Here is a 24,030-nt window from a genome sequence, read left to right as displayed (position 1 = left end):
TACAAAAATTAGAAATTCTAACCTGTCACAGATCGCCAACAAAATTGTCCACATTTGTAAAGAATGATTTTTAAGTATATGCAAATACCTTCATTCCAGCGCTCAAGATTGTCTTTGCGTGTATTTTTTTCAAGCCTTGGACGGCCTCTTCGCCGTTTCATTGGTAAAGCTGATATCTTGTACTTTTGCATCTCTTCCTCCTCATCATCATCATCGTCTTCATCATCCTCAATCTCTCTCATCCTGGAGGTGTGCTCCAACCGGGGCATTGGACGCTCATCGTCTGAGTTGTCAAACGGTTCGTTCAAAACCTCGGTTGTCTCAGAAATTGTTTCTGTCGTTACGCTGCTGTTGATTCGCTTCCTTTTACGCCCTCGCTTCTTAAGAACCCCTGAGCTCTGAAAGATAAACAAACCAAATATTATAAATATTAAAGCTGAGTTGTTTTATTTCAACTGGAGCTAAAATGAACCTGAGCTTCCAGACTAAATGTTGTGAAGTAGAAGGACTGAACAGTGCTCTGTGAAATTTTCAAAGCTTGAGATATTGTTTTATCACCAAACTCTGCTTATTGCTAACCTGTCTTGCTTGTTCGTTCGCTAATCTTCTCTACCGAACACAGGAGGCTTTTACTACAGGTGGATTTTCACAGAAATTAAATTACACAAGTAGGATCTATTTATTAAATCAGATTTTATGCATGGGTATCGGAATAAAATGGACTGAATACAAATCCACATCATACTTTAAAACTTCATTTTTATTCTGCTTCATAGTTATAAACTACTTTGTTGGTCTATAACATAAACTTCAATTAAAATCCATTTAAATATGTGGGTTTAATGTGGGAAGATACAAGTTTAAGGGGTTTAAATTTATTTTGAAAGGTAATTTAAGAAACAAAAAAATATTCAGCTGTATTTCAGATAGCGTGATTCAAGTTACTGCAACTGTAGTTTTCCAAATGTTGTATTTTTAGAAGAATGATAATAGTCACCAAATGCTATATAAAGGAGACATTAAAAGCATTACAATGGCATTAAAATCTATTAACTGAGAAAACAGTTCTGTTTGTGAGAGTTATTGCAAGTCCAGCTCCTATTCTTTAGTTTCCAAGCATGCCACTGAAAATTCTGTTTTAAGGGCCACAGAGCAATTTCTTTTCACCCTTCCCCTTACTCTGCAAAAAAAAAAAAAAAAAAGACAGTGTTGCCCTATCCCATTAGAAATGTTGGGTAAAGGGCTAAGAATGACAGTTGAAGAGTGAAATGAGATCCAGCGTGAAAAGCAATGCAGCACAGTGTGGAAAACCACAAATGAGAAAGTCAAGAGTAAGCAGACCCCAGTCTATATTTTACATTCTTCAGTTGTTTCCCACTGACTTGCCTGCGACTCTTCTTCAAAACCCCTTTCACAAGCAGAATGTGAAATCAATACTGTAACTAAGGCACTAAATAAACTCAGCCGGCCAGTATCAGGGAATTTTCTGGTTCAGTGTAATATTATCTGTGGCACAAGGGGGCAGTGCCTTATAGAAAGAACAGATGTGAGGAGCAACAGAAGAGGGCGGTAAATTAACCATGACCGCTGACAATAGAACAAGGTTTAGCCTGCAAAGTCTCGACACCAGCAGTGAAAACACAATCCATTATCTACTGCTGCAGGCACACACAGGAGGCTCCAGAAGACAGGATGGAGCTACTGGAGCCTGAGCACACTTTGAGTAATTATTCAAACTTGTATCACATGCAAGTAAACAAGATGCTCTTTAATGAAGGGAAATATCTAGCTAAAGACTTATCAATGTGGTAATCATGTGGAGGACAGATCAAACCGTAAAAGTCACCTTTCTCTTGGCTGAAAGCAATTCGTGAGCTTTTGTCAGGATGGGTGGTGATCCATCAGAGTCATCGTCTGCGTCGCTCACAACCTCTGGTCGATGGACACGCCTGGACCACGGAGGGGCCGGCCGGCGCTCGTAGGTCCTGTAGGGAATCTTGCAGTGGACCTTGGTGAGAGGTTGCCTGCTTCCATGAGTCATCATGTAGCCCTCCCTCTCCTCCTTCTCCCAGCAGCTGGCCTGCTCCTTCAGCCGCTCGGCCTGGTAATTAAACGGACAAGATGCATTATCTCTGGGAAAGAAGTGCACGGATAAAGAAAAAAAAAAAAAAAAGAGAAAGAAAAGCATCTGAGCAACGAGGCTAATGGGAAAACAAGAGATTTGAATTAACATCATGACAAATGAATCATTGCGTATTTCTTCCAGATAATATGAGCAGCTTCCTGATTGGATGTCTGCCCGTCAAGATGAAAACATTTCCGTAAAGCAACCGTAGAGAGATTGCATTTCATGGTTTATTCAGTACTATCAATTATATGATAATTTGGGGGTAATTTTGCACAACATTAGATGACTGCTGAAAGTCAAAGTGAATTTCTCATTATTGACCTTAATTTAAACTCCTCAGCCAATCTAACATGCAGCTGCTAAAAGCATTTCAGGTATGTGGAGACAAATAACTACCGCTCAATAAAACGTTAATTTACTTTAGTATGATTCTGTTCAAAATTGAAAAACCTATTACATAAATTCATCACACATAGTTGCTGAAAAAGCAATGTCAAAAATATAGATGGAAAGTTGGGTGGAAGGAAGAAATGAGTTTTAAAAAGCAGCAAAGGACATGAATCATAACTGTCAAGATGTGAAATTTGACAATATGCAAACTATATTTTTTTTGATGACATTCTAACTTTTTGAGGTGTACATGCATTATTTTCTCTCGAGCTCAGAAACCTACATCCATCTCTGCCTCCCTTTCTTCCTCAGACAGGACAGCGTTCAGAGTGGTGGAGGGAGTCCAGCGCAGGGCGTCCTGGTCCACTTCATTTTTGCGCGGGTTAGCCCTCAGCCTCTCCATGTGCCTCTGAATCAACCTCTCTCTTCTGACCAACACAGTCCTACAACACAGAGGAGCAGAGCGCATGAATTAGGAGTCAGAGTGGAGAGAGAAGCGAGGAGGGGGGATGTGCAGTTAAACACAAGCACAAAGACAAGCTCTTCGGGACCGCAGGTGCTCTATGTCCTTGGGGGTACTTAACCTGACTTACTTCTGTCAATATTCAGCAGCATTAATGGATATGCTGTTAAAAATACTCCCTGGCCTGGATAAGTCAGACGGCGTGCAGAAGCGGCAACTGAAGGAGAGAGTGGCTGTGAAACTGACCTGCCGTCCCGTCTGTCAATCATGCCAAGCTGCTGTAGAGTGGCGGCAATGTCATGTGGACACATCCCAGTGGCCCTGCTGATTCCTTTAACGCTGATGTGTTTATCTGGGTGCTTATAAAGGTGCTCCAGCATGACACTTTTCCAATATGCCAGGTAGGATAAGCGACCCAGTTCTGACAGCGGCTTCTCTGGGGAGCCAGCTTGTCCTTCTTGTCTGGTGAGGAGGTAACCTAAAAAGACACAAATCAAACACACACACACACACACACACAAGGGGAAAAAAATGCTTTAGTCAAGCTAAATAGTGCCGCTGGGTTGTTTCCTTACATATTCAATGAGGTCAGAATGTGACCTCATTGAAGAAGTCATCGTTTTATGTCGTCAGCCACTGTTAGCAAGCTACGATGGAGGCTGACGGAGTTTTGTTGACTTACACGCCCAAATTTAAATGAATTTTAACAGTATTTTATTTCATATACCATACAAAGTCAAATATAACTGTGAAGCAGAAATTATTATCATTATTTTTTTTTAAATCAGAAAATGTGGCATGCTTTTACATTCAACCCACTTCTCATCCTACAGCCGTAAAATAAAATCTAATGCCACCATTTAGGAAAGCAGAGCTAAGCGGTGTCAAAATAAAACAAGATTCTCGCCTAATTTTATGCCAAGGACAGGCCTGAACTGTGCTGACTGAGTGAAAACAATGACAATGAGGTTGTAATTATGTGTTTGTGACAAGTGAATCTTGCGTTAGTCCTTTTCTTTATATCATTAGAAATTAGAAGTTAGTTCATTGGGCTTTGGGGGTGTGTAACTGACAGTAGAAACTAGAAGGTTGTTTTTGAGACTTGTAAAGTAATTACCATATTAAATTCACAACTATGCGCTATTGTGTTGTTCTATCACATGCAATCCAAATAAAATATCTAAACGTTTCTGGTTGTAACGCAACAAAATGCGGACAAAGCTTACAGGATATGAGTGGTTTAGCCTGGCACTATAAAGGAGCCAAACAGAGAAGCAACTGAATGTCATTGCTCACATGACTGCACTAAGGATAGATAATGAACAAGAAAAAATCTAATATGTATGCGAGTGTAATTAGTTTCATGGCCGCCCTGTAAAGGGTCATCCATTACGAGAGACATGAAATTAATTAATGCCTTTTAACGGCACCCACTTCTGAGAGCCAAACAAGCACATCTAATGGCAGAACCATGAACATATAACAATATTTCACTGATTGTGACAATATTTATAACTAAAGCTAAGATAATGAGCCTTTGATTGCACTGAATAAAGTAATGAAATTAAATGAGAAAAACATTTCCTGCTCTTTTCTGTTCTGAGTTCAAAGGAAATATTTTCCTAGCAAACACATATATTTGGAGCTACCTGTGAAAATGTGTGCCTCCAAAACAATCCAATATAACAGAAAATCTTAATCTAAACAACTTCCAGCACCAAAGCTACATTTTCCAATAAAGCCTTCAAAGAGCTCAGAACTCAGCTGCGTTCAATCTCCCTTAATCCCCGTCTTTGTTATCTGCTCACTCTCAATATCACAGATCCTCTCGCATCTCTGTGTCTCAATGGCTCCCAAAAGTGAACAGGAAATCAAATGCTCCATTACCACCCGCCCTCCCTGCGCTCGCCCCCTATTTTTTTTTTTTCCCCTTTCGTACACAAACAAAGTCAACAATTCTTGAATTTTTTTTAAATTATTTTTTTAAAATGCCTTTACAGACAAAAAACCTGCCAGACCAAACATAGAAATCCACTCAAGGCAGCAACTGTTTTCTTAAGTGGACCGCAGAGCTATAAATATTGTATGTGCTGCATTTACTACCACTCAAACATAAAAGCAGCATCTACACCTCGTTACAAGTCAACAAGAGAGAATTGGGGGCTGTTATTTTGTATAGAAATAGCTGTTTAGGTGAAAACACTACTAGGGCTCAAATAACACAAGCAGCCATAATATTGTTTTTTGCTCCTAATCATGTGTGATTGCCTAAGCACTGCAAATGAATGCTCTTGATTAGACCCTTTCAAAGCCTTAACAAAATAACAGCACCTTGCCACAAGCTACAAATCCCCCTTTTAATCTAAAATTATTTGTAAAGACCAATAAAATAGGTGGAATTGTGTTTCTGGTGGTCCAAAAACAAGCATTAAAGAACTTACTGAAATCAATGAGGAACCTTCCAAATCCTTGCCTTTGGTACTGAGGCATAATCATTATGCAGGAGACATTGTACTTCTGCTGGCAAAGCTTTTCCTGAGGGAAGGAGAAACAGATCAAGTATGTCAGAGCTCTGCTGAAGCTGGCAATTTACTGCACCTGCCACTGTCCTTGTCTTTACACACAAAACACACACTCACACACATAATGGCTTTCAATTTAAGAGCACGGCTGAGTGAGAAATTAGGTACGTAACTGATGATTATCAGTAAATCAGCTTGATGAGGGAATCTGTTATTTAGCAAGTCAGAGTTATTCGGCAAAGCCAAAATTATTAGAAATATACTTCAAATCCTCCAAAATCGGTTTAAAAAACTAAATTCCGTGCTGGAAAAGCAGACTTATTGCACTGAGGTCTTTTTGTAATCGTTTAAAAAATGAAGTGCCGTAATCCGTAGTTTCCCATAAAATCACCCTGTAATCCATACCTTGGAGAAATAGCCCACAAGATGACAGCCTTTCTCATCATTCTTCGTAAGTATGTAGAAGAGGAAAGGCTCCACATCATAATACAAGGTCTTGTGATCCAGGAAAAGCTTGGCTAACAGGCAGAGGTTTTGGCAGAAGAGTTTGCTGACATTTCCATCAACCTAAACACGGAAAAACAGAGAAGAGAGAGAAAGAAAGAAAGCAAGGGGACAGTGTTTAAGCAGCTTGTATATTTCCCCCTTGCTCATTCCTGACCTCATTCATTGGAGAAATTTCATGCTGTACACAGTTGTTGCTCTGTTGCCATAAAGGAGAGCTGACCTCAAACACGGAAAGGTTGTCCTTTCTGTAGATTTCGGTGGCAGGAGGGTGAAACCAGCCGCACTTCTTTGTGTGTCTCTGGAGAATGTTTTTGCTTCTCATATACTTCAGGCAGAACTCACACAGATAAAGCTTTTGTAATCTGTTGGAGACAATAATTAAAGCTGAAGTTTAGACTTCTAGTATGAGAGGTATTTGCAACAGAACCAAAAAAAGTAGGAAACTTCTGGAGTAAAAATAAATATCACCTTGAATATTCAGGCGGGTACGGTGATGAGTACCAGGTCTGGATCTCGTACTGCCCGAATTCGATAACAGCGGGACGTCGGACGAAGTCTGTGTTCGTCAGAGAGCCAGTTTTCTATGAGAGATGAAGAAACGCTTAGCGACTCAAATCATTTAAAGTTCTTATCATCAGTAAATGTTATATTGAAATAAATTCAGTTTAAGCTTCCCATGAGGGAACAACAGATACATCAAGATACATAAGAACAAGATGGGCCTCTTAAATACAGTAAGAGCAGTTTTATGGTTGTCAAATCAGTCATTCTGATAGTCTGAACATGTCTGCTTTTCTATCATCCAACTGGGAAATGTTCTGCATTTGATCATTTCAGTCAAACCAGAAGAGATTTTGTTGCATTTTACCAATTTAAATAACTACTAGAGAAAGCGGAATCATAACAAATTACACGCAACATAGTTTTTACAAATTTGAAGAGTTTTCTGTCCTTTTTAGCCAATTTGTAGCCCCTGGGATGTTAAGTCTGTTTTTGCTCATATTTAAAGTATAAAAACAGTCTCTGCAAGTTTACAGAAAATATTTCAGAGGTAAAGCTTTACATACAGATACGGATGGATGAATAATAGACAGGTGGCTGAAGCTCTCATAAAAAATGGGGATTGTGTGGGTGGGTTACCAGCCTCTCCCTGCTTTATCCCTGTGTTTTGCCGACATGCAAAGCTATGTAGAAATCTCAAATCGCAACATTCCCCACATTTATCAAATTTCTCACCTGAGCAGCAAGTTCCTGGACACGAGTGAACGTCTCAATGTCTTCCTCCAAGACGTGATCTCTGGACATGGCCGCCAAGTCCGCTTGGGCCTCCTGCTTCACATGCAGCTTGCTGAGGTGGCCTGTCACAGGCACAATAAGAAATCAACACCAACGCATCAAACACCAGCCTGTTTAAAGCAGCCGCAGCTGAATAATCTCATAAATGCATTCTATGCAAATGTTCTTATACTGCGAGTACTGCTGCCGAGTCTCTGAGGAATTTCATAATGTATCATCTTTGCATGTTTGTATTAAAATCCCTAATGTAATGAAGTGAAACTAAATCACCCTAATTGCATAACCGCTTTCATGTGCTTAGTCATCCACCAAGACAGTTTCCCATGAATTAAGAAGCCGATGCAGTGAGGGGAGCGAGTGTCGACATGAAAAGCAACTGATGTTGGAAAGCAGGCAGTAATTTTATGAAAGACATCAACAACATGACTTAACCACCAAAACAAAAACCCATTAGGAGTGGAAGTGAAGTGTCATCAGCATATTTATGGATATACAGTACCTTGCACGTGTTTATACTCTGAATGTCTTGACATGTTCATGAAGTTACAACCACAAACTTAAACGTTTTTAATATGAATTTACTGGCATACCAGCACAAAATAGTGCATCATTGTGAGCAGGAATGGAAAGGGTGCATGGCTCTCACACCCTTTTACAAGTAAAAATCAAAAACATTTTGACAATTGTGGCATGCATTTGTATTTACAGCCATTCCAATCTGTTAATGCAGGAACTCAATCCAGTTGAACCATTTGCCTTCAGATGTTCCCAAATTAGCCTTATTCAGCCTAGTATCTGGAAATGGAAAGAGTATGCCAAACTGCATTTTTACTACCCAAACTGACTGAGTGGGCAAAGTGAGAATTAATCAGAGAAGCAGCCAAGCGGTCCATGCTAACTCTGGAGGACTAGAAACCCAATCTGTTGACAGGACATCTATTAGTTGTACTTTCCACAAATCTGTCTTTAATGAAAGAGTGGCAAGAAGAAAATAGCTGTTCAAGGAAAAGTATAACACATCCAACAATAAAGTGGACTCAAGTGATTTGCTTAGAAGAGACCAAAATTTTACTTTTTGGCATTCAGTTGCTTTTCCTCAGTAGAGACAGGAAAGCTGGTCAGAGTTGATAGGCAATCCTGAAAAAAAATAAAAACCTTTAGAGGCTGCAAAAGGTTTGAGTTCTATCAGGACAACAACCCTAAACACACCTGAGCTGAAATAGGATTTAGACTGAGAACCTGTGGCAAAACTTCACAATTTAAGTTCAAAGACCTTACTCTTCTATTTTGGCTTTTCCCTTTAGGACTCCATTTGGTCCTACCCTCACACCAACTAACGTCATGTCTTCTTTCAGCACATCCATAAATTCCTCTTGACCTCTCCGCCTGTGGTTCCCTCCTCAGCATCTTTCTACCGATATAAATATTGTGTCTCCTCTGCACACGTCCAAATCACCTGGCCTCTCTGATTTTATCTCTAAAACATCTAACTTGAGCCGTCTGTCCAATGTACTCAAGCCTGATTCTATCCATCCTCATCACTCACACAGACAACCTCAACATCTTGAGCTCTGAAACCTCCAGTTCTGCCTCCTGTCTTTTCCTCATAGGAACCATTTAACTCCCCTGCAAACATCACAGCCCATGGAGACTCCACTCTAAGCTCAACTGTCTTCCTGTCCATCACCAAAGCAAACAAGATGGAGCTAGGGCTAACCTTTGATGAAGTCCTACATCCACCTTGAACTCCTCTGTCACTCCTACAGCACATCTCACTGCTGTCTCACAGCTCTCATACACGTCCTACACCACAGCTGTTCTCAGATGGTCTTGACTTAAACAGACAGAACATGACCTATTTTGCATTTAGTCTGTGGATGTACAAAGCTAGTAGAGACATAACCCAACAATCCTGCAGTTGTAATAGCAGCAAAACTTAGTTCTACAAAGTATATATTTAAAGGTGACTACAAATACACACCAAACATTTTTAAAAACGGGTGAGAACTAGTCATCCCTTTAGATTGATGCTTCATATTGCTCTATCACAAAAAAACCACATAAACCCCAATGACGGTTTAAAGTTTGCAGTTGTACTGTGACAAAATATGAAAAAACATCTATGGGTATAAACACTTTTGCAAGGCAATATATACTGCTGCTTGTTTGAGCAGAAGCTCAAAACTTCTTGAAGTATGTATCCTTTAGTTTTTCTTCTGTTATTATTCCTACTAGGACTTCATTCTGGTGGACAGTAAAATATGAGGGTGAGTGCACTTCTGGGTGTAATCATCATGTCAGCTCTGAGTCAACTTGGGTGGCTGAATTACTGGGTTGTATGCGTCTAATGACCACTGGAAGTGAGGCTGAGAAGACACGGTGGGATGAGGAGGAGCGCAATGTGACTACAGGCTCTACTGTGTGGTGATCACAATGTGCGCACTATTGGAGAGGGTCAAGGACAGAGCAAGGAGCGGTATGAGGGAGTTAGTGGGCCATGCACTATGACAAAAAGCCAACGGGCGAGAAGATGGAAGCCACTGAAACTTCGCAGCCAAGTCAAAACGCAACGAAACTGTGTTAATGAACTAAAACTAACTCAAATTAGGAGGAGGATTAGTAGCCTGTTAGAATGTTGAGGGTGACTTCAAAAAGAAAATATTAGCTCTACAATTGCTAGTGTCAAGCTTAACAAAAAAAAAAGAAAACAAAAAAAAGAAGAAGCTTAAAGATGTGGAGACGCAGGTCTTGGCTGGTATTTTGAGCCTTGCTTACCATGATTATTCTCAGGCTTAATTCTTCCATCTGTCAAGTCTCCCTTTTCTGGTGAGGTGGCTCCGTTGTGAGCTCTCACTCTATACTTCAGTCTGCCTAGTGTCCTGTGATTTTTAAGGAAAGGATTGCATTTGAAATGACTGACCATCTTAAAAGAGGGTGCTCTGAGTCGGCCAGACCCTGCAGAGGTGGGGTGGAACCTATTTTTGCTAAACTCGTTCTTTCCAAGGCACTGGGACAAGTCCTGCTTATGGGGCCTGCGCTTAGGTGGTGCGTAGCATGGTAGTCTCTTTTTCCGCGACTGTCCCTGAGTCGTGTAAATATGAGAGAGTCCATCAAAGAGTCCCTTCAGTTGGCTGCTACTGCAGAGACTACCCAGGGAAGGAACACTAGACTGGCTGGAAGAGCTCTGAGGCGAGTTCGCCGAGGTGGAGCTGCTGGACACCTGCGGGGGGGAGCTAAGTCCTGGTGACGTGGAAGTGGCAGGAAGTGCAGAGGATGTCGGGGTTATCTTACGAGGGGCATCAGCAGCAAAGGCGAACGGTTCGGGACGCTGGGACAGCTTGGGCGTGCCCTTGTCTCTAGAGCTCAACTCTATGGCTACGGCTCGCGAGCGACGGCCCACAGGAGAAGGAGTAAAGAATTTGGAAAGCCCATCAATAAGCCCTTTGGTTTTCTTGTTAACAGTGAGTGTGGCTGGGGTGGAGGTGGGCGTGAGGGAGGGAGTGGTGGTGGGAGGGGAGTGGGTGAATTGGGAGGCGTTGACCGCACAACAAGGCTCTGCGACAGTCAATCTGTCTCTGGCGTCCTTCACAGATGCAGCATGACCAGATGAAGGTGTGGAACAGACGGTAATCTTTTGACCCCTACCAGGTGACCCCCTTCCTCCAAGTGCTACCATGGAGCCATCACCACTGGTTACAGACCTGCAGTGACAAGCAGAAGAAGTCTGTTGTTAGCCAGCAGCATTACTTATTAAGAAATCAGAATATCATTCAAAAGTTTTAAAAAATCCATCATTCAGGTAAAAAATTAATTAATTAATACTAATGAAAACCCAAATTAAGTTTCTCAGAAAATGTTATGTAGATTGCATAAAAATATTACACAGAAGAATTACACAGATTCTTCTGAGTCAAATAATCTTTTTAAGCCTCCTGAATGTCTTTGGTGTGTATCATGTTCCTTGTAAAAATACTTGAGATTCTCCATGGGGTTTAGTTTAGGTGAGCTTGCTTGTGAGCTGTGATAACACGTTCATTAAGTATTAGTACTTTTGGCAGTGTGACAAGACCCTAAGTCCTGCTTGGAAATGAAATCAGCATCTCCATAAAGCTTGTCAGCAATGGGAAACATGAAGTGCTCTAAAATTTTCTGGTAGACAGCTGTGCTGACTTTGGACTTGATAAAACACATTGGACCAACACCAGCAGATGTTATGGATCCCAAAATCATCACTCACTGTGGAAACTTCACACTGGACTTAAAGCAATTTGCATTCTGTGCCTCTCCACTCTTCCTCCAGACTCTGGGGGCCCAATTTCTGAATGAAATGCAGATTTTACTTTCATTTAAAAGTATCTGGACCACTGAGCAACAATTAAGTACTTTTTCTCTTTAGTCCAAATTTTGACTTTCAACAGATTCATGTGACAGCTGTAGTTCAAGTCCTGGCTGCATCTGTGTCTGGTGGCTCATAAAGTTCTAACTCCAACCACAATGCACAGTTTGTGAATCTTTTGAATGAGCTCTGTTTCACAATCTTTTTCCTGCACCCTTTTCTAACCGACCTTTTTCTTGCACTTAACTTTCTATTAAGAATCTTGGGTATAGCACTTTTAGCAGCCAGCTTTATTTCTGGTAGTTTTTATGTCCAAGTTGCATTATTTTAACAGCGTTTTATGAATAAATGGGCATTGACTTTACATTAAATGGAAAATTCATCTGTGGCCAAATAAGACATCATTATTTTATACAGTGCACACTTACATTCTTTGTTTGAGCTTATTTTTCGGTCGTCCAAGCGGCTTTGCATATCGACGTTTGATCTCGTCAGCCTTCCTGTGCAGCAGCTTTTTGCCGTTCTCCTTCGGCCTGCACACTTGGCAGATCCAGGTTCCTGGAGGGCATCCAAGCAGAGAAGAACTATTTTATTTTTGGTAGGGTTCATCAAGCAAGGGGACAAACAGCACATTCATTTCAAACATTTCCTTTAATGCACAGCACTGGCGAGAATCCCACCAGCTCACAATGACCAATCAATTACTCAGCACAAAGCGAAAATCCATAGGAAAAACATGGGGTCAATTCTCTGGCTGGTGAAATAGACTTCGTGTCAGCTTGTTGAGCTAAAATATGTGACTTGCATGCACTGCCTGCCAAAAACCCAACTACAGTACGTGTGGCATCATTACAAGCCTTGCTGTAGGGTCAGTACTGTAATCCAGAGATAGAAGATCTCCCCAGGGATGCTGGGACAATTTGATATGCATGCAAAGCCCCTAATAAGCCACTGCTGCTTCTTGGTGTGCTGAGTGACAGCCCCAAACGGAGGTCTGTGAAGCAAAGGCTTTGAATTGACAGCAGAAGGGGAGCAAGCGGAGAAGGCAGACAGTGTAAACACCTCACCTTTTGGCATTCTTGAAAGTGGCGGATCGCAGCATTCCATGTGAAAGCCCCGATCGCACGAATCGCAGAAAAGCATCTCGTCCTGAAAGGGAACAGCAGGCGTGTGTAAGTGACGTCCCAGCTGCATACGTGTAACACCACTGTCATTTAACGTCTTTAGGAGAAATAAGCCCAACTCTGCACACGAGAGGGTTTGCAAATCTTGACAAATCCTCTGAGATCTACAGTCAAGCCATTGGCACTGAAAAGGGTGTATTAAGATGAACATATTATACTCACAGCATTTTTCCCCTGTATTCGACAGGAGCTGCAGGTTTTGCATTCAATGCACTGCCATCGTAATCTCTTTACATTTGAGGTCAGCTCAGGGGAGAACTTTAGACATGATGGATGCCCTTGAGAAAGAACAACACATTTTACACATGCTTCTACCAGCACAGGTTGAGTCAACAAGCAACAGCTATCGGTTTCCATCTTTTCACACATTAAAGTTAAACATTAACACCAAAAATCATAAAAACAATGGTGTGCCTGTGTGTCCGCGCGGCTCTCTCTTCTTCTGGGTACTTCTGCCTAAAAACAGTATGATCAAACATCTGAGCTGCTAATTACAGATAATTTGATCTTAATGAGGCAGAAACAGCAGCAGAGCTCTTTCTAATGGAAGGCGATCCATGAAAGTCATGTAAAAAGCTCGCCGTCTCTCTCACGCTGCTCCCTCTCATGGTTGTAAAACAGCTGTTTTACAGTGAGAGCACAATTTGCGTACACTAAAAGCGGTTAATGAAAACCACCTCGACGGCGCTCTGTCAAATTTGAGCTATAAAAATGTCACCGGGAGAACAATTCCTTACGGCATTTAAAATAATTGTTCAAACATAAATGACTCCTTGGTTGAGGTAATTTTACGGGAACAAAGGACCACTAAAAGGAATACCAACAATCTGTTGTGAGGCAGGAACGGGGCCATAACTGGGACGTTCTACTCTACAACCTGAACCGGAGAAAAAAAATCACTTGTATTGATTTTGGACTTTGACAGTCACCTGGAATAGTTTTACTTCGGCTTGACTTGCATGCAATTCGCAAAGTTAGATTTTTCTTTGATGTTTGGATAAGTAAAGAAAAGAAAAAAAAGGGAAAATAATTTAAATAAGATGGATTTCCAGATTGCATTCCATGCCACATTGTCGAAATCCATCTGTTTGTTCAACCAATCCAGAAAGACTTCCTTAAATACAATAAAGATGAATGAAAAAAAACTATAATAAGGGCTATCATTTCACCATCTTAAATGTTAGAGAAAAGTCAAGCAGAGTAAAAAAAAATTGCCCCTGTAAATATATATAAATCACATTGAATATGTTAAAAAGTTGGCCTTTAGGAAATTGCAGAATGTGCATATTTTGAGGGGAGTTTTATCATGTGTTACATTTACACTACATGATTTAATTAGTCTTTCAGCATCGCCAGAAGTTGTGACTTCTTAGCTCGCACCAGATGAGTCAATTATCTGTCCGCAATGTAACACTACACCAATTCTAAACACAAATCCACCAGTCCATTTCAACACTTACAGTTTCCATAAAGTTGACTTTAGTATGATGTTGTATGCTCAGTGATGACAAAAAACAAAAGGAAAGTTTGCTACATGGCAACTTTCTGAATAAATCTTCAAGCAGGATACTAGTTTTTATGAGCCCAACACAATTTTTGCTTCAGTACGTCGTCAATCATTTCAAATTCACGAGTAAAACAATGTCTTCTTCAGTCTTTGTAAAATAAATTCTTTTTGCTATAATAAAACTTCAAAAGAGAGCCAAGTCTAAAATAATTGCTTCTATGCTTTGTTGGTTGTTTATATTTGAGGACAACCATGTTTTTGTTTGAAGGTCGTTTTTGTGTGAGACTGGGTTTGCTCTCAGCAGGTCCTTTAAAATATTTTCTGCTTTTTGGAAAATGCTTCAGCTTTATACAAGTTATGGCATACAGAGCATTAAAACCCGCTGAACTTCACTACAGAGATCTAAACTTCTGATGGGAGAATCAGTCAACAGGACAACTTTTACTCTTGCATGGTACAAATCTGGCTTTTATGTAAAAGAGTTGGATGTGATGGCAGCACCATGTTTAGAACATTCCTGGTCAGAAACACTATCCATCAAATCTGACTTTCATTGGTTCTAGATATGAAAAGCCCATAAGGAGCAAAAAAAGTTGTTCTTTGAAGCGTTTTCTCTGATGCTTTCCAAATTTTATTTTTTTTGGAAAATACTTTGAAAATATGCTTTCTTTCACTTTTTATATCACAACTACAAGACAATATGTGAAAATGTTCAATTGATGTGAATACTTAAGCAAATCAAAGTGTATACTGCTAAAATTTGCTGCTTTCTTTAACACCACAATAATATCCTGAAAATTTTTCCCACCTCTAATCCATTCCAATTCCAGTTTTTGTGCTACTTTAACATCACTTTAGTGTCTGTAACAGAAAGCAATGATTTTGAAAACATTTGCTCAATGAAGTGTTACAGAAGCTCGCTTACCACTGCTTCCACAGTCTGCACAGGACAGCAGCTCTTCTGGCCGCTTGTCCCGATTTGACTCCTTCGTCCCGAGACAGAAACTGCATATTGGGATGGGGTCGACCCGGAGCTGAGTGTAGAAAAACAACAGAAAGAAACTATTTAAAACACATGAATAGGAAGTGGCTATTAGCATGTTTCGGAGTGAACTTTAAGAGATGACTGTAGTATTATCTCTAGTTGAGTCAAAGAGGATAAAACTAGTCTGTGGGTTTAATAAAACAGCGGCAAAAATATCTGAAAGCAGAAGCTCAGAAAATGGGAAAAAAAGAGGGGAGTTTTCACAGACTAGAAATGAATAATAAATGGCTTTCATCCTCAGAGAAATGCTGCGTTTGAGATCCACCTCCTTTTATCCATTACATCTGAATGTGTAAGTGATCTTGGTAATCATAGTTTAAGGGCTTAATCCAATTCTTAAAGCTTGCACTCGAGTCTGAAAGGATTAACCAGCATGTAATCAAATTACCTCAATAATATAACATGCTCTCATTGTTACTGCCGTGATCCACTGTAAACGTTGCAAGTCTCAGAACAAACACTCATTTATGGGCTTATAGCACAGTTCAGAAGTAAAATATGAGCTCAAGGTTTATGAGGATTTCTCCCCATTGATCACTCAGAATGAAGGAAGGTAAAGGAAACTTGGTGTCATAACTTAACACAGGACCCGTCTATACGTAACAGATCATATGTGGAAATCAACATAAACGGCTCAAGTGGAGCAACAGACAGACTAGTGGAAGGAAGTTCATAATGGAAAATAACAATCTCTGGGTGTGACCATAAATAACCCACCTCATCATCAGTTTACACACTAAGGCCTTACCAACTGACTACAGCTCTGAATGGCACTCTGGGGATGCCCATAATTAGTTCCTGGTTTCTATGACGCAGATCAGCATCCTGAGTCAAACCAAATTTGCATCTTTCAAATCTACCCCAGTGCTGACCTTCAGCTGGCCTCCCCTCGATCACACAGAGGTGGACATTTTATTTGTCATTTCATTTATGTCAATACACACAAAGTAGGAGGAGCTGGAGCACTTTTATTTTAATCTGTCACACCATCCAAATGATGCCCTGGGGGGTGGGAAGCAGAGGGCGTTTGGTCATTGTTCCTGGCTCCATCAATGTGTTGTTGTAGAGAGGGGAAGCAGTTTACTTCCACGTCGATGATTGCTCTATTTTCCAACCTGCCAGGTCAATATCTGGGGCATTAGGTGAACCAGAAGCGACTGGAAAAGAGGAAAGTCCACAAAAATTTATGACTGCTTGATAAAAATACTTGTAATAAAATTTATTGGACTCAATTGAGTTTTACAGTTATTTAAACTGTAAATAACTGTGTAATTGCTACGGACGGCCGTTTGGCATTCTTATTACACGATTTCACTCAATTTGTGAAATCGTGTGAAAATACTTCATCAACAGTCGAAAGCAATTCATGCAGCTTTGACAAACGTTAAAAAAAAAACAACAAAAAAACCACGTTTTACTCTAACCAACTAGACATGGGTCGTTCAGCATACCGACACTTTTCGTTTCAAAACTACGAACCTTTTCATCATGCCACTTCAATGTTTTGCAGTGCTTTTAATGAGTTGTTGGAGAAAGAGCAAGAGCGACTTGAGTTTTTTTTCTGGCTTTATTGAGTGCGGTTTAATGAAGCATTCCCTTTCTTCCAATTGTTGGTGCCCGCTGCCTGTCAGCTGGCCTAAAAAGAGAAACTATACTTTTACTTCATCAACAAGAAAGAGAAATTCAACTCTTTGCAAACACTCCTGCTCATTAAAACAGACCATCTTGAGTAAACTAAGCAGGATCATATGACACTGCTTCAAGACAGTTGGCAAGCTACGAGTGATAAGTTTGGAAAGCAGTTGACTGCAGGTTTTATACTGCAGCAGATATTCCAGCTAATATAAAACATATATTTTAGTTATTCTACAAAGAGTGAAATCATTGTACTTTACCCAAGACCACGATAGTATAATAATCTCATGTTACCCCATGTATAAAAACAACATAAGGGGGAAACAACACATGTAAGAACAACATTCGCTAAAGCCTCTCCTCCAAAGTAGTAGTTTGGAATAGAACAGAAAATATCTGACTTTTGTCAAAAGTTCAAAGTACATCCTCTCAGTTGATACATTTATGGACCAAAAATTTTAATTAGTTGTTATGAGTTCAAAAAGTAGGAAATAGGGAAGTCAATTGGCTGATTCTGATCTTTGGTTGATTGATTAATTCATGTCTAACAAAAATGCATGTTTTATATTTTTGAGTTACAAAACAAATGAGCAAGCAAACTGACAAAGTAGTAACATTTCCAAACAGAGGATCATAACAAGCTCTGAGCTATGATGTCTAACCCAGGAACTAGATTCATTTCCATAAGGATTTCTTTTTTTTTTTTTTTTTTTTGCTCTAGTGATTATAATCAATAGCAATTTGCAATTTATAAGAGGCTAAAATGCAAAAAATAAACACAGCTGTAGAGATGCTGACGATTTACTTGGGGATTCTAAATTAAGAACATTACAGGAAATTATGCTGCTTCAAAAGAGCAGGCTGTCCTGAGTGAGGGGGTGGGGTCCTATTAGAACACTGCTGGTAGAGCGAGAGGGAGCTCAAGTGGTTGCATAACACAGCAGGGGAAAAAAAAAAAAAAAAAAACACTCTCATTCCTTGTCTTTGTTCCTGCCAGAGTCTCTTCAGAATCTAATAAACTCTAAAACCAAGACTGCTCTTTTTTTAACCTCAAAGTATCTCTCATTATCAGCACGCACACACACGCTCTCTCTCTCGTTGCGCCTTAACAGCTAAGCAGGCAGAAACGTCTCATCTTTTGAAGTAAATGTTAAACCTGAACTGGTGAGGTGATGTCATCAAGGGCCGGGAGTGAGGGGTTGAAATTTTCCAAATGGAAAACAGTGGGGCCCTTCCTGAGAGCCGTCGCAGGACACAGTGTCTCTGCAGCACTTCTCGGTTTCACTTTTGGCCTAACCACAGACAACAGTCACAGTTGTGGCTGCAGTATCAAGGTGTCGCTTCCTGATTATTCACTGCGAAACTGCCGGGGAGTGGGGTGACATCTCTGTTGCCTGATGCAGCTCACCACTTCAGCTGCACAACTTGTGCATAAAGCATGAGACCGCGCTTAATCTCGATAAGCCTCAACACGAGATACGTTAAAAGCTTCCACAACAAACCAGACAACTACACATTGGGCTTAATAGAAGCTGCAAAACAACAACCATTTTCCATCAACAACTACAAATCACATTGCAATTGACATAAGTGCTGCCATTTCTGGGACGTTTCATATTGCAAGGTATCAGAAAAAGAAACACAGGAGGAGGTGAAAGCAGCTGTATCGATGCTAACCTGGAAGTTTGTTGGTCAGGTTCTTATTTCCTCCCTCTGGCATGTTTGTTTGCACGAAGCTCATAACAGCTGCATGCAGTCAGAGAGCACTCCGGGTTCCTTACTCAACACATTCTCATGCCCCCTACAAATTACCAATAAAATAGCTGTTCTATTGCAGCTCATAAGACAAGTCAGTCCCATCCTTTCAGGTCATTAGGATAGGGTTGCATAACCTGTGGGAAGACCATTGCAGACTGCCTACCACACACACTGTCAGCATGACTCTCTGATTATCCAAGCTCTCTTGTTAAGGAACTAGCAACACAGATGTAAAAGGATGGACTCTAAATGGCATCGTTTTTTTTAACTCTTAGGCTTAAGCCCCAAATAATAAAGCTGTAATAGTGAAATTCCTACAAAGAAAAAACTCTATCCAGGCTTTAAACTAATTTTTGACCCAAGAAAAAAAAAAAACTTTACCTTTTACAACCTAGCAGTGCATTTTAAAAGGGAAAGTTCAAGACTTTTGAAGTCAGGTTTTGTTCAAAATAATTCTTGGGTTCTTGTATTTGGGTGGATGACATTACAAAAGCCGCATGAGTCAAGCTGATTAGCAGGTAACAATAAACACCTTTGAAGGGGGCATTTGGTTTAAAACAGAAATAAGAAGAAAAGAAAAGAAATCTGAGCAGCTGTATTATGTGATGTCATGGACACTTGTTTTTAATGAGAGACTTTCAAAAACTAGCAAGACAAATAGAAAGCAATGGGCATTGTTCTAAATTACTTTTACTTGATTTCACAGCACAGGTGGGCCAATTTTGTCCACAAAAGCACATGTCCTAAAAATTTTAGATGTGCCCCTGCTCCAACACCTGATTCAAATCATTAAATTAACTTCTAAGCCTGTTTTCAAGTTGTGCAGCTGCTTGCTAATGATCCCCTCATTTAAGTCAGCTGTGTTTGAGCAGGGAAACATCTAAACCTGCACCACATCATCCCTTGTGGACCAGTTTTGTTCAGATTGCAGCTTCAGTATCCTACCTTCCATGTATAGGTGCTTTAGTTAAGTACAAATTAAGATTAGCTAGACCTTGAAGCTGAAGGTAAAGGTTGGTTAGTAGATCAAGAGTGAAGAGGAGCTCTACCATTTTAGAAATCCCCAAAAATGCTGTGGCAGTTTATATAGAGTTACTGTCAGTGGTCAACTGGTTCAATCAAGAAAAAGAAGTAGCTTGGTTTCCACAGCCAGAAAACCAGCAAAAATGTATAAATTTATCAGTTCTAGATTACACAGATCACACTTTTATCTTAATGTAATTTCAAACAACTAGCCCATTATCACCAACTTCATTTATTTACGCTTCTTTAAGCAACATCCTGTGGTTGTGAACATTTCATAAGCTGCTAAACTCTAATCAGCACCAGCACTGCTACAAGAGGCAGTTCAACACTGTGAATAAAGGAGGATTCAATAATCTAATTTTTAAAAGACCAGCAGCGTCTAAGAAGTGAATCGAAGATGCCATTTATGTAGCTGGCATTAAATATCAGCTGTAAGGGCTGCTCTATGCAGTGCATTCATCCAATCAAACTCCATGACAAATGCCAGCAGGAAATAGAATGTGAGCTCATGTTTACCAATGCTAATTAACTTTGTATTAATTCTGAAGCTCAGTGGTTTTCTTGCTTTTTTGTCTTCAATTAGGCAGATGAAAATCAAAGCTAACTCAGAAGCTTTAAACATGGCTGTCATATTTTTTTATGAGTGTGCTAACCTGTCCCTTAAAGAGAACACTTCTTCTCTGTGGTACAGCTCAAAGCAGCAGTGGCTCAGATTCCAGAGGAAGAGCTTTACATTTACGTGAGGTAGTCATCCCTAGTAAGTATACTTTAAATGTTAAGCTCTCAGGTTGACTTTTGATGGTGCATCCACTCCCCATCTTCTCTAGGAAGTGGGCTGAAGTTGTTTCAAGACAATAAAAGTCGGTGTTGGTCTTGGCCATCTCTCTCACTCAGGGTTTCTGCAGGTTTCACCAATTTCACCAAATTTAAGACTTCTTAAGTCCTTTTTTTGCACAGAATGGATGTAGCATTGTATGGATTGGCAACAGAAGTGATTCAATGGCGAAGATGAACGTTGTCCACTCTACTGGTGATACATTTCCACTTAACCTTTGACAGAGTCAAAAAATAGGGTTCGCTAGCTTTTTTTTTTTTTTAGATAGCTAGTTTTTCCTCTTCCCTCCATTTCCACTCCAGGAATCAGAACCAATAGTTCTTTCTAACATAGCTGCTAATATACATTTGCTAGCTTGCAACTGTAAATTAGCAGATAGCTACCAATAGTCTCAACCGCCTCGAGTCACACAACACAATGAAGAAGTGACTCAAAACTGACACAAACATTTGCCCGATGGAAAAGTCTGATGAGAAAAAAACTACATAGAATATGAGAAATTGAATAGTATTGCCACCACAAAATGTAAGATCTGTGATTCACATATATAAGGCCAACTTAACTTTTTTTAAGGAATTTTTTAGGCCTTGATTTTAGATAGTTGAATTTAAGACTTTTTCAGGATGCACAGACCCTCCTCGCTTTACCTACTTGAACCTACTAATCTGGAGTTGAACCAAAAGACTCCTGTACTGCAGGTAAGATTTTAGCTGTTTACATTTTTTTTTTTAAGATAACCTTACTTCAAGGCCCATAAATGTCCATAACCTTTAGGGATACTACTCTTTGCATCACTGAAAAATTAATTGTTTAAAAAAAATAAGTTTTTTACCTTGAAGTAAATGAGTGAGAGTGCAAAGGTCAAGGTGTGTATACCTGCTCACGCTCATGAGGGAGGAGTGTCACTGATGACAGGACCAAGGGGGAAGCACTTGGACACCTGGGGGTCCTTCCCTCCACGCTGCCATGGCTGAGTTTATACCGAGGGCCGTTTTTTAACAGCCTGCCATTGTTGACTGACCGCTTAGCGGCTAGCCGCAACCTCTGACGGAAAGCGGAATTATCAACAACTTCTGACAGATCGTCCTGATTCCTCAGATATCGCTCAATGTTCTTAAGTGAGGAGCCATGGGTATCATCCAGACCCTCGATGGCCCTCCTGAGTATTTTATTCCAATCGATATGGCGCAGATCACTTGAATTCCATATAGATTTCTTTGACGGCAAAGGTGCATTTGCAGGCAATATTGATCCGATTCTTCCAGGGTTTCCTGGGTCCTTGTAGGAGGCGCTTCCTTTATTTGTAACCTTAAGGACAGAGCCATCATGAACACTTAAATCCAACTGCTCAAGGACGATCTTCTTGTCCAGTCCATGCAACGTGGACACTGCATGACAAATTCGCTCCTCAGAAGGCCTCTGCTTTTGCCTCTTAATTTTCTGTATTGCTTCGAGAATCCACTCCGTGTAGAGAGGGTTTGCAAGTTTTACCATGGTTGAACAATAAGCCTCACAGAAACGTGATCCATAAAGATTCCCTCTTTCTGCAGCCGAAAGCGAGGTACATCCACATCCTTAGGTAAAAGGTCAGGAAGTAAGATTCCACAAAAGCATCCAGAAATATGTCCTCAGGTTCCAAGGGTGAGCTTGAGGAAAAGTTGGCACGAGTAAATTCCACACTGGTGTAGCTGTCACATGACCTGGAATAGGTCTGTATTAAAATCCGAGATAAAATCTGCAAAAGAAAACAGAAAAACAAATCAATATTAAGGTGATTTAATTGCTATTCACAATATGCACAATATTCACAGCCATGGTATGTTCGGTATAAATCAGCAATAAACTGATTGGTGACAAACCAACACAAAGTAGTTCATAATAGTTAAATGGTAGAAATTTAAAACGGTGTTCAAAACTTTTTACGTATACAAATCTATAAGTGTGCTTTATTGTGACAGCACTAAATACAATCCAGTGCAATAAACTGGCTTGAGAGGTTTCCTAATTAATAAATATAATACACCTGCTTGTATTGTAATCTAACAGGTTTCGGATGTTTGTTAGATAACATTAGTGAGCCACAAAACAAGGAACACACCAGGCAGGTTAGGTTACGGTTTTTGAGAAGTTCAAAGCAGGGTCATGTTATAAAAACAATATTCGTTGTGCACATCACAAATCTGGCTTTTATAGGTGAGTAGCAAAAAGAAAGTCATTGTTGACAGAAAGCCATAAAAATACTGCCTATTTCACAAGCCATTTAGGGACAGTGTAAACATGTGGTTCTTAGGTCAGATGAGAGCACTTTTTCTTTCTTGGGCTGTGTGAAAAACTGTGCAGCGGAAATCAAGCACTGCATATTAGCCTGGACAAAACCCCTTCAAGGTAATGGCAGCATCATGCTGATTTTATTCAACAGGGACTGGGAAGCTGATGAGAGTTGGTAAGGCAATGAAATAAGCAAGTATATAGGCCAATCCTGGTAAAACACCCGTTAGAAGCTGCAAAAAACTTCTGACTGAGACTGAGGTTCACCTTTCAGCAGGACAACAATCCTTAACACACAGCCTGAGAAACCATTGAGTCACTTAGGTTAAAGCAATGTCATGCCTTAAAATGGTTTAGTCAAAGTCTGGATCTAAGTCTAAAAGAGAATCAGTGGAAATTCCTGTTTATCACATACAACTTAGGATATTTTGTAGAATGTGCAAACATTTCATTTTCCAGATCTATAAAATTTGAGCACAATTGAATGGCATGCTTTACAGATTTTTATTTCTATAAAAACAAAAAGCATGCATCACTTTCCCTCCACTTCACAAGCATGCACTACTTTGCATTGGTCCACAACAGAAACAATTAATCATTGAAAATATATTAAATCTTGTGGTTGCTGAGAAAATATGGAGATGTTCCAGGGGTGGGAATACTTTTGCAAGGGGCTGGTGATCATAACATGTTATGGTAGGTATGAATAAAACAAGCACATCAGATGCCCTCATTTCTAAACGTTAACACCAGCCATGTAGTATAAAAAGGTTACAGCTAAGGAATGCAGGACTTTTTAAAGATGTGCTAACACACGAGAAACAGATGGATAAAAACAGATGCAGGCGCTGTCATGGCTGCTGCTAAGGAAATCAAAGTGACTTAATCCGTAGTCTGACACCATAATCCGCACACCAAACCAGATGTCCAATTCAAAAGAGACAGTTTTCTCAAATAAAAAGGGCAAGTTATTCACACTATGACAGCTATCTAGAAACTTCTCATGACCTGTGGAAAACTGCTCGCTGTCTTCGACAGATCCATATTTTCGGTTTGAGATTCCTTCGAAAGTTTACATTTATTTCAACAGCGCTTTATTTTAGGAAACAAAATAAAACACAATTGCGTTA

General features: G+C 40.0%; 1 protein-coding gene across 6 annotated transcripts in view; it reads right to left on the bottom strand.

Annotated features, from left to right (window-relative positions):
- The window catches only part of kat6b (K(lysine) acetyltransferase 6B), a 30,110-nt gene that overhangs the window by 4,337 nt on the left and 1,743 nt on the right, over positions 1 to 24,030 (bottom strand). For 3 of the 6 annotated variants that reach the window (XM_044103677.1, XM_044103681.1, XM_044103678.1), the window contains exons 2-16: positions 21,509 to 22,367; positions 15,259 to 15,367; positions 12,989 to 13,104; positions 12,710 to 12,791; positions 12,071 to 12,200; positions 10,082 to 11,007; positions 7,247 to 7,368; positions 6,479 to 6,591; positions 6,231 to 6,372; positions 5,909 to 6,070; positions 5,423 to 5,516; positions 3,228 to 3,459; positions 2,802 to 2,961; positions 1,847 to 2,101; positions 89 to 398 (exon numbers count right to left, since the gene is read on the bottom strand). In XM_044103677.1, the coding sequence (XP_043959612.1) occupies positions 89 to 398; positions 1,847 to 2,101; positions 2,802 to 2,961; positions 3,228 to 3,459; positions 5,423 to 5,516; positions 5,909 to 6,070; positions 6,231 to 6,372; positions 6,479 to 6,591; positions 7,247 to 7,368; positions 10,082 to 11,007; positions 12,071 to 12,200; positions 12,710 to 12,791; positions 12,989 to 13,104; positions 15,259 to 15,367; positions 21,509 to 22,126 (3,571 nt within the window). In that variant the 5' untranslated portion in view covers positions 22,127 to 22,367. Of the gene's footprint in view, positions 1 to 88; positions 399 to 1,846; positions 2,102 to 2,801; positions 2,962 to 3,227; positions 3,460 to 5,422; positions 5,517 to 5,908; positions 6,071 to 6,230; positions 6,373 to 6,478; positions 6,592 to 7,246; positions 7,369 to 10,081; positions 11,008 to 11,543; positions 11,607 to 12,070; positions 12,201 to 12,709; positions 12,792 to 12,988; positions 13,105 to 15,258; positions 15,368 to 21,508; positions 22,368 to 24,030 lie in introns of those variants that run through there. The other 3 variants (XM_044103683.1, XM_044103682.1, XM_044103684.1) reach the window with 2 other exon arrangements.

This window comes from Gambusia affinis, linkage group LG20 (genome assembly GCF_019740435.1).
Source record: "Gambusia affinis linkage group LG20, SWU_Gaff_1.0, whole genome shotgun sequence".
In the NCBI taxonomy this organism is placed as follows: Eukaryota; Metazoa; Chordata; class Actinopteri; order Cyprinodontiformes; family Poeciliidae; genus Gambusia; species Gambusia affinis.
The sequence above is the reverse complement of the archived record's forward strand: the minus strand, read 5'-3'. Positions and strand labels throughout refer to the sequence as shown.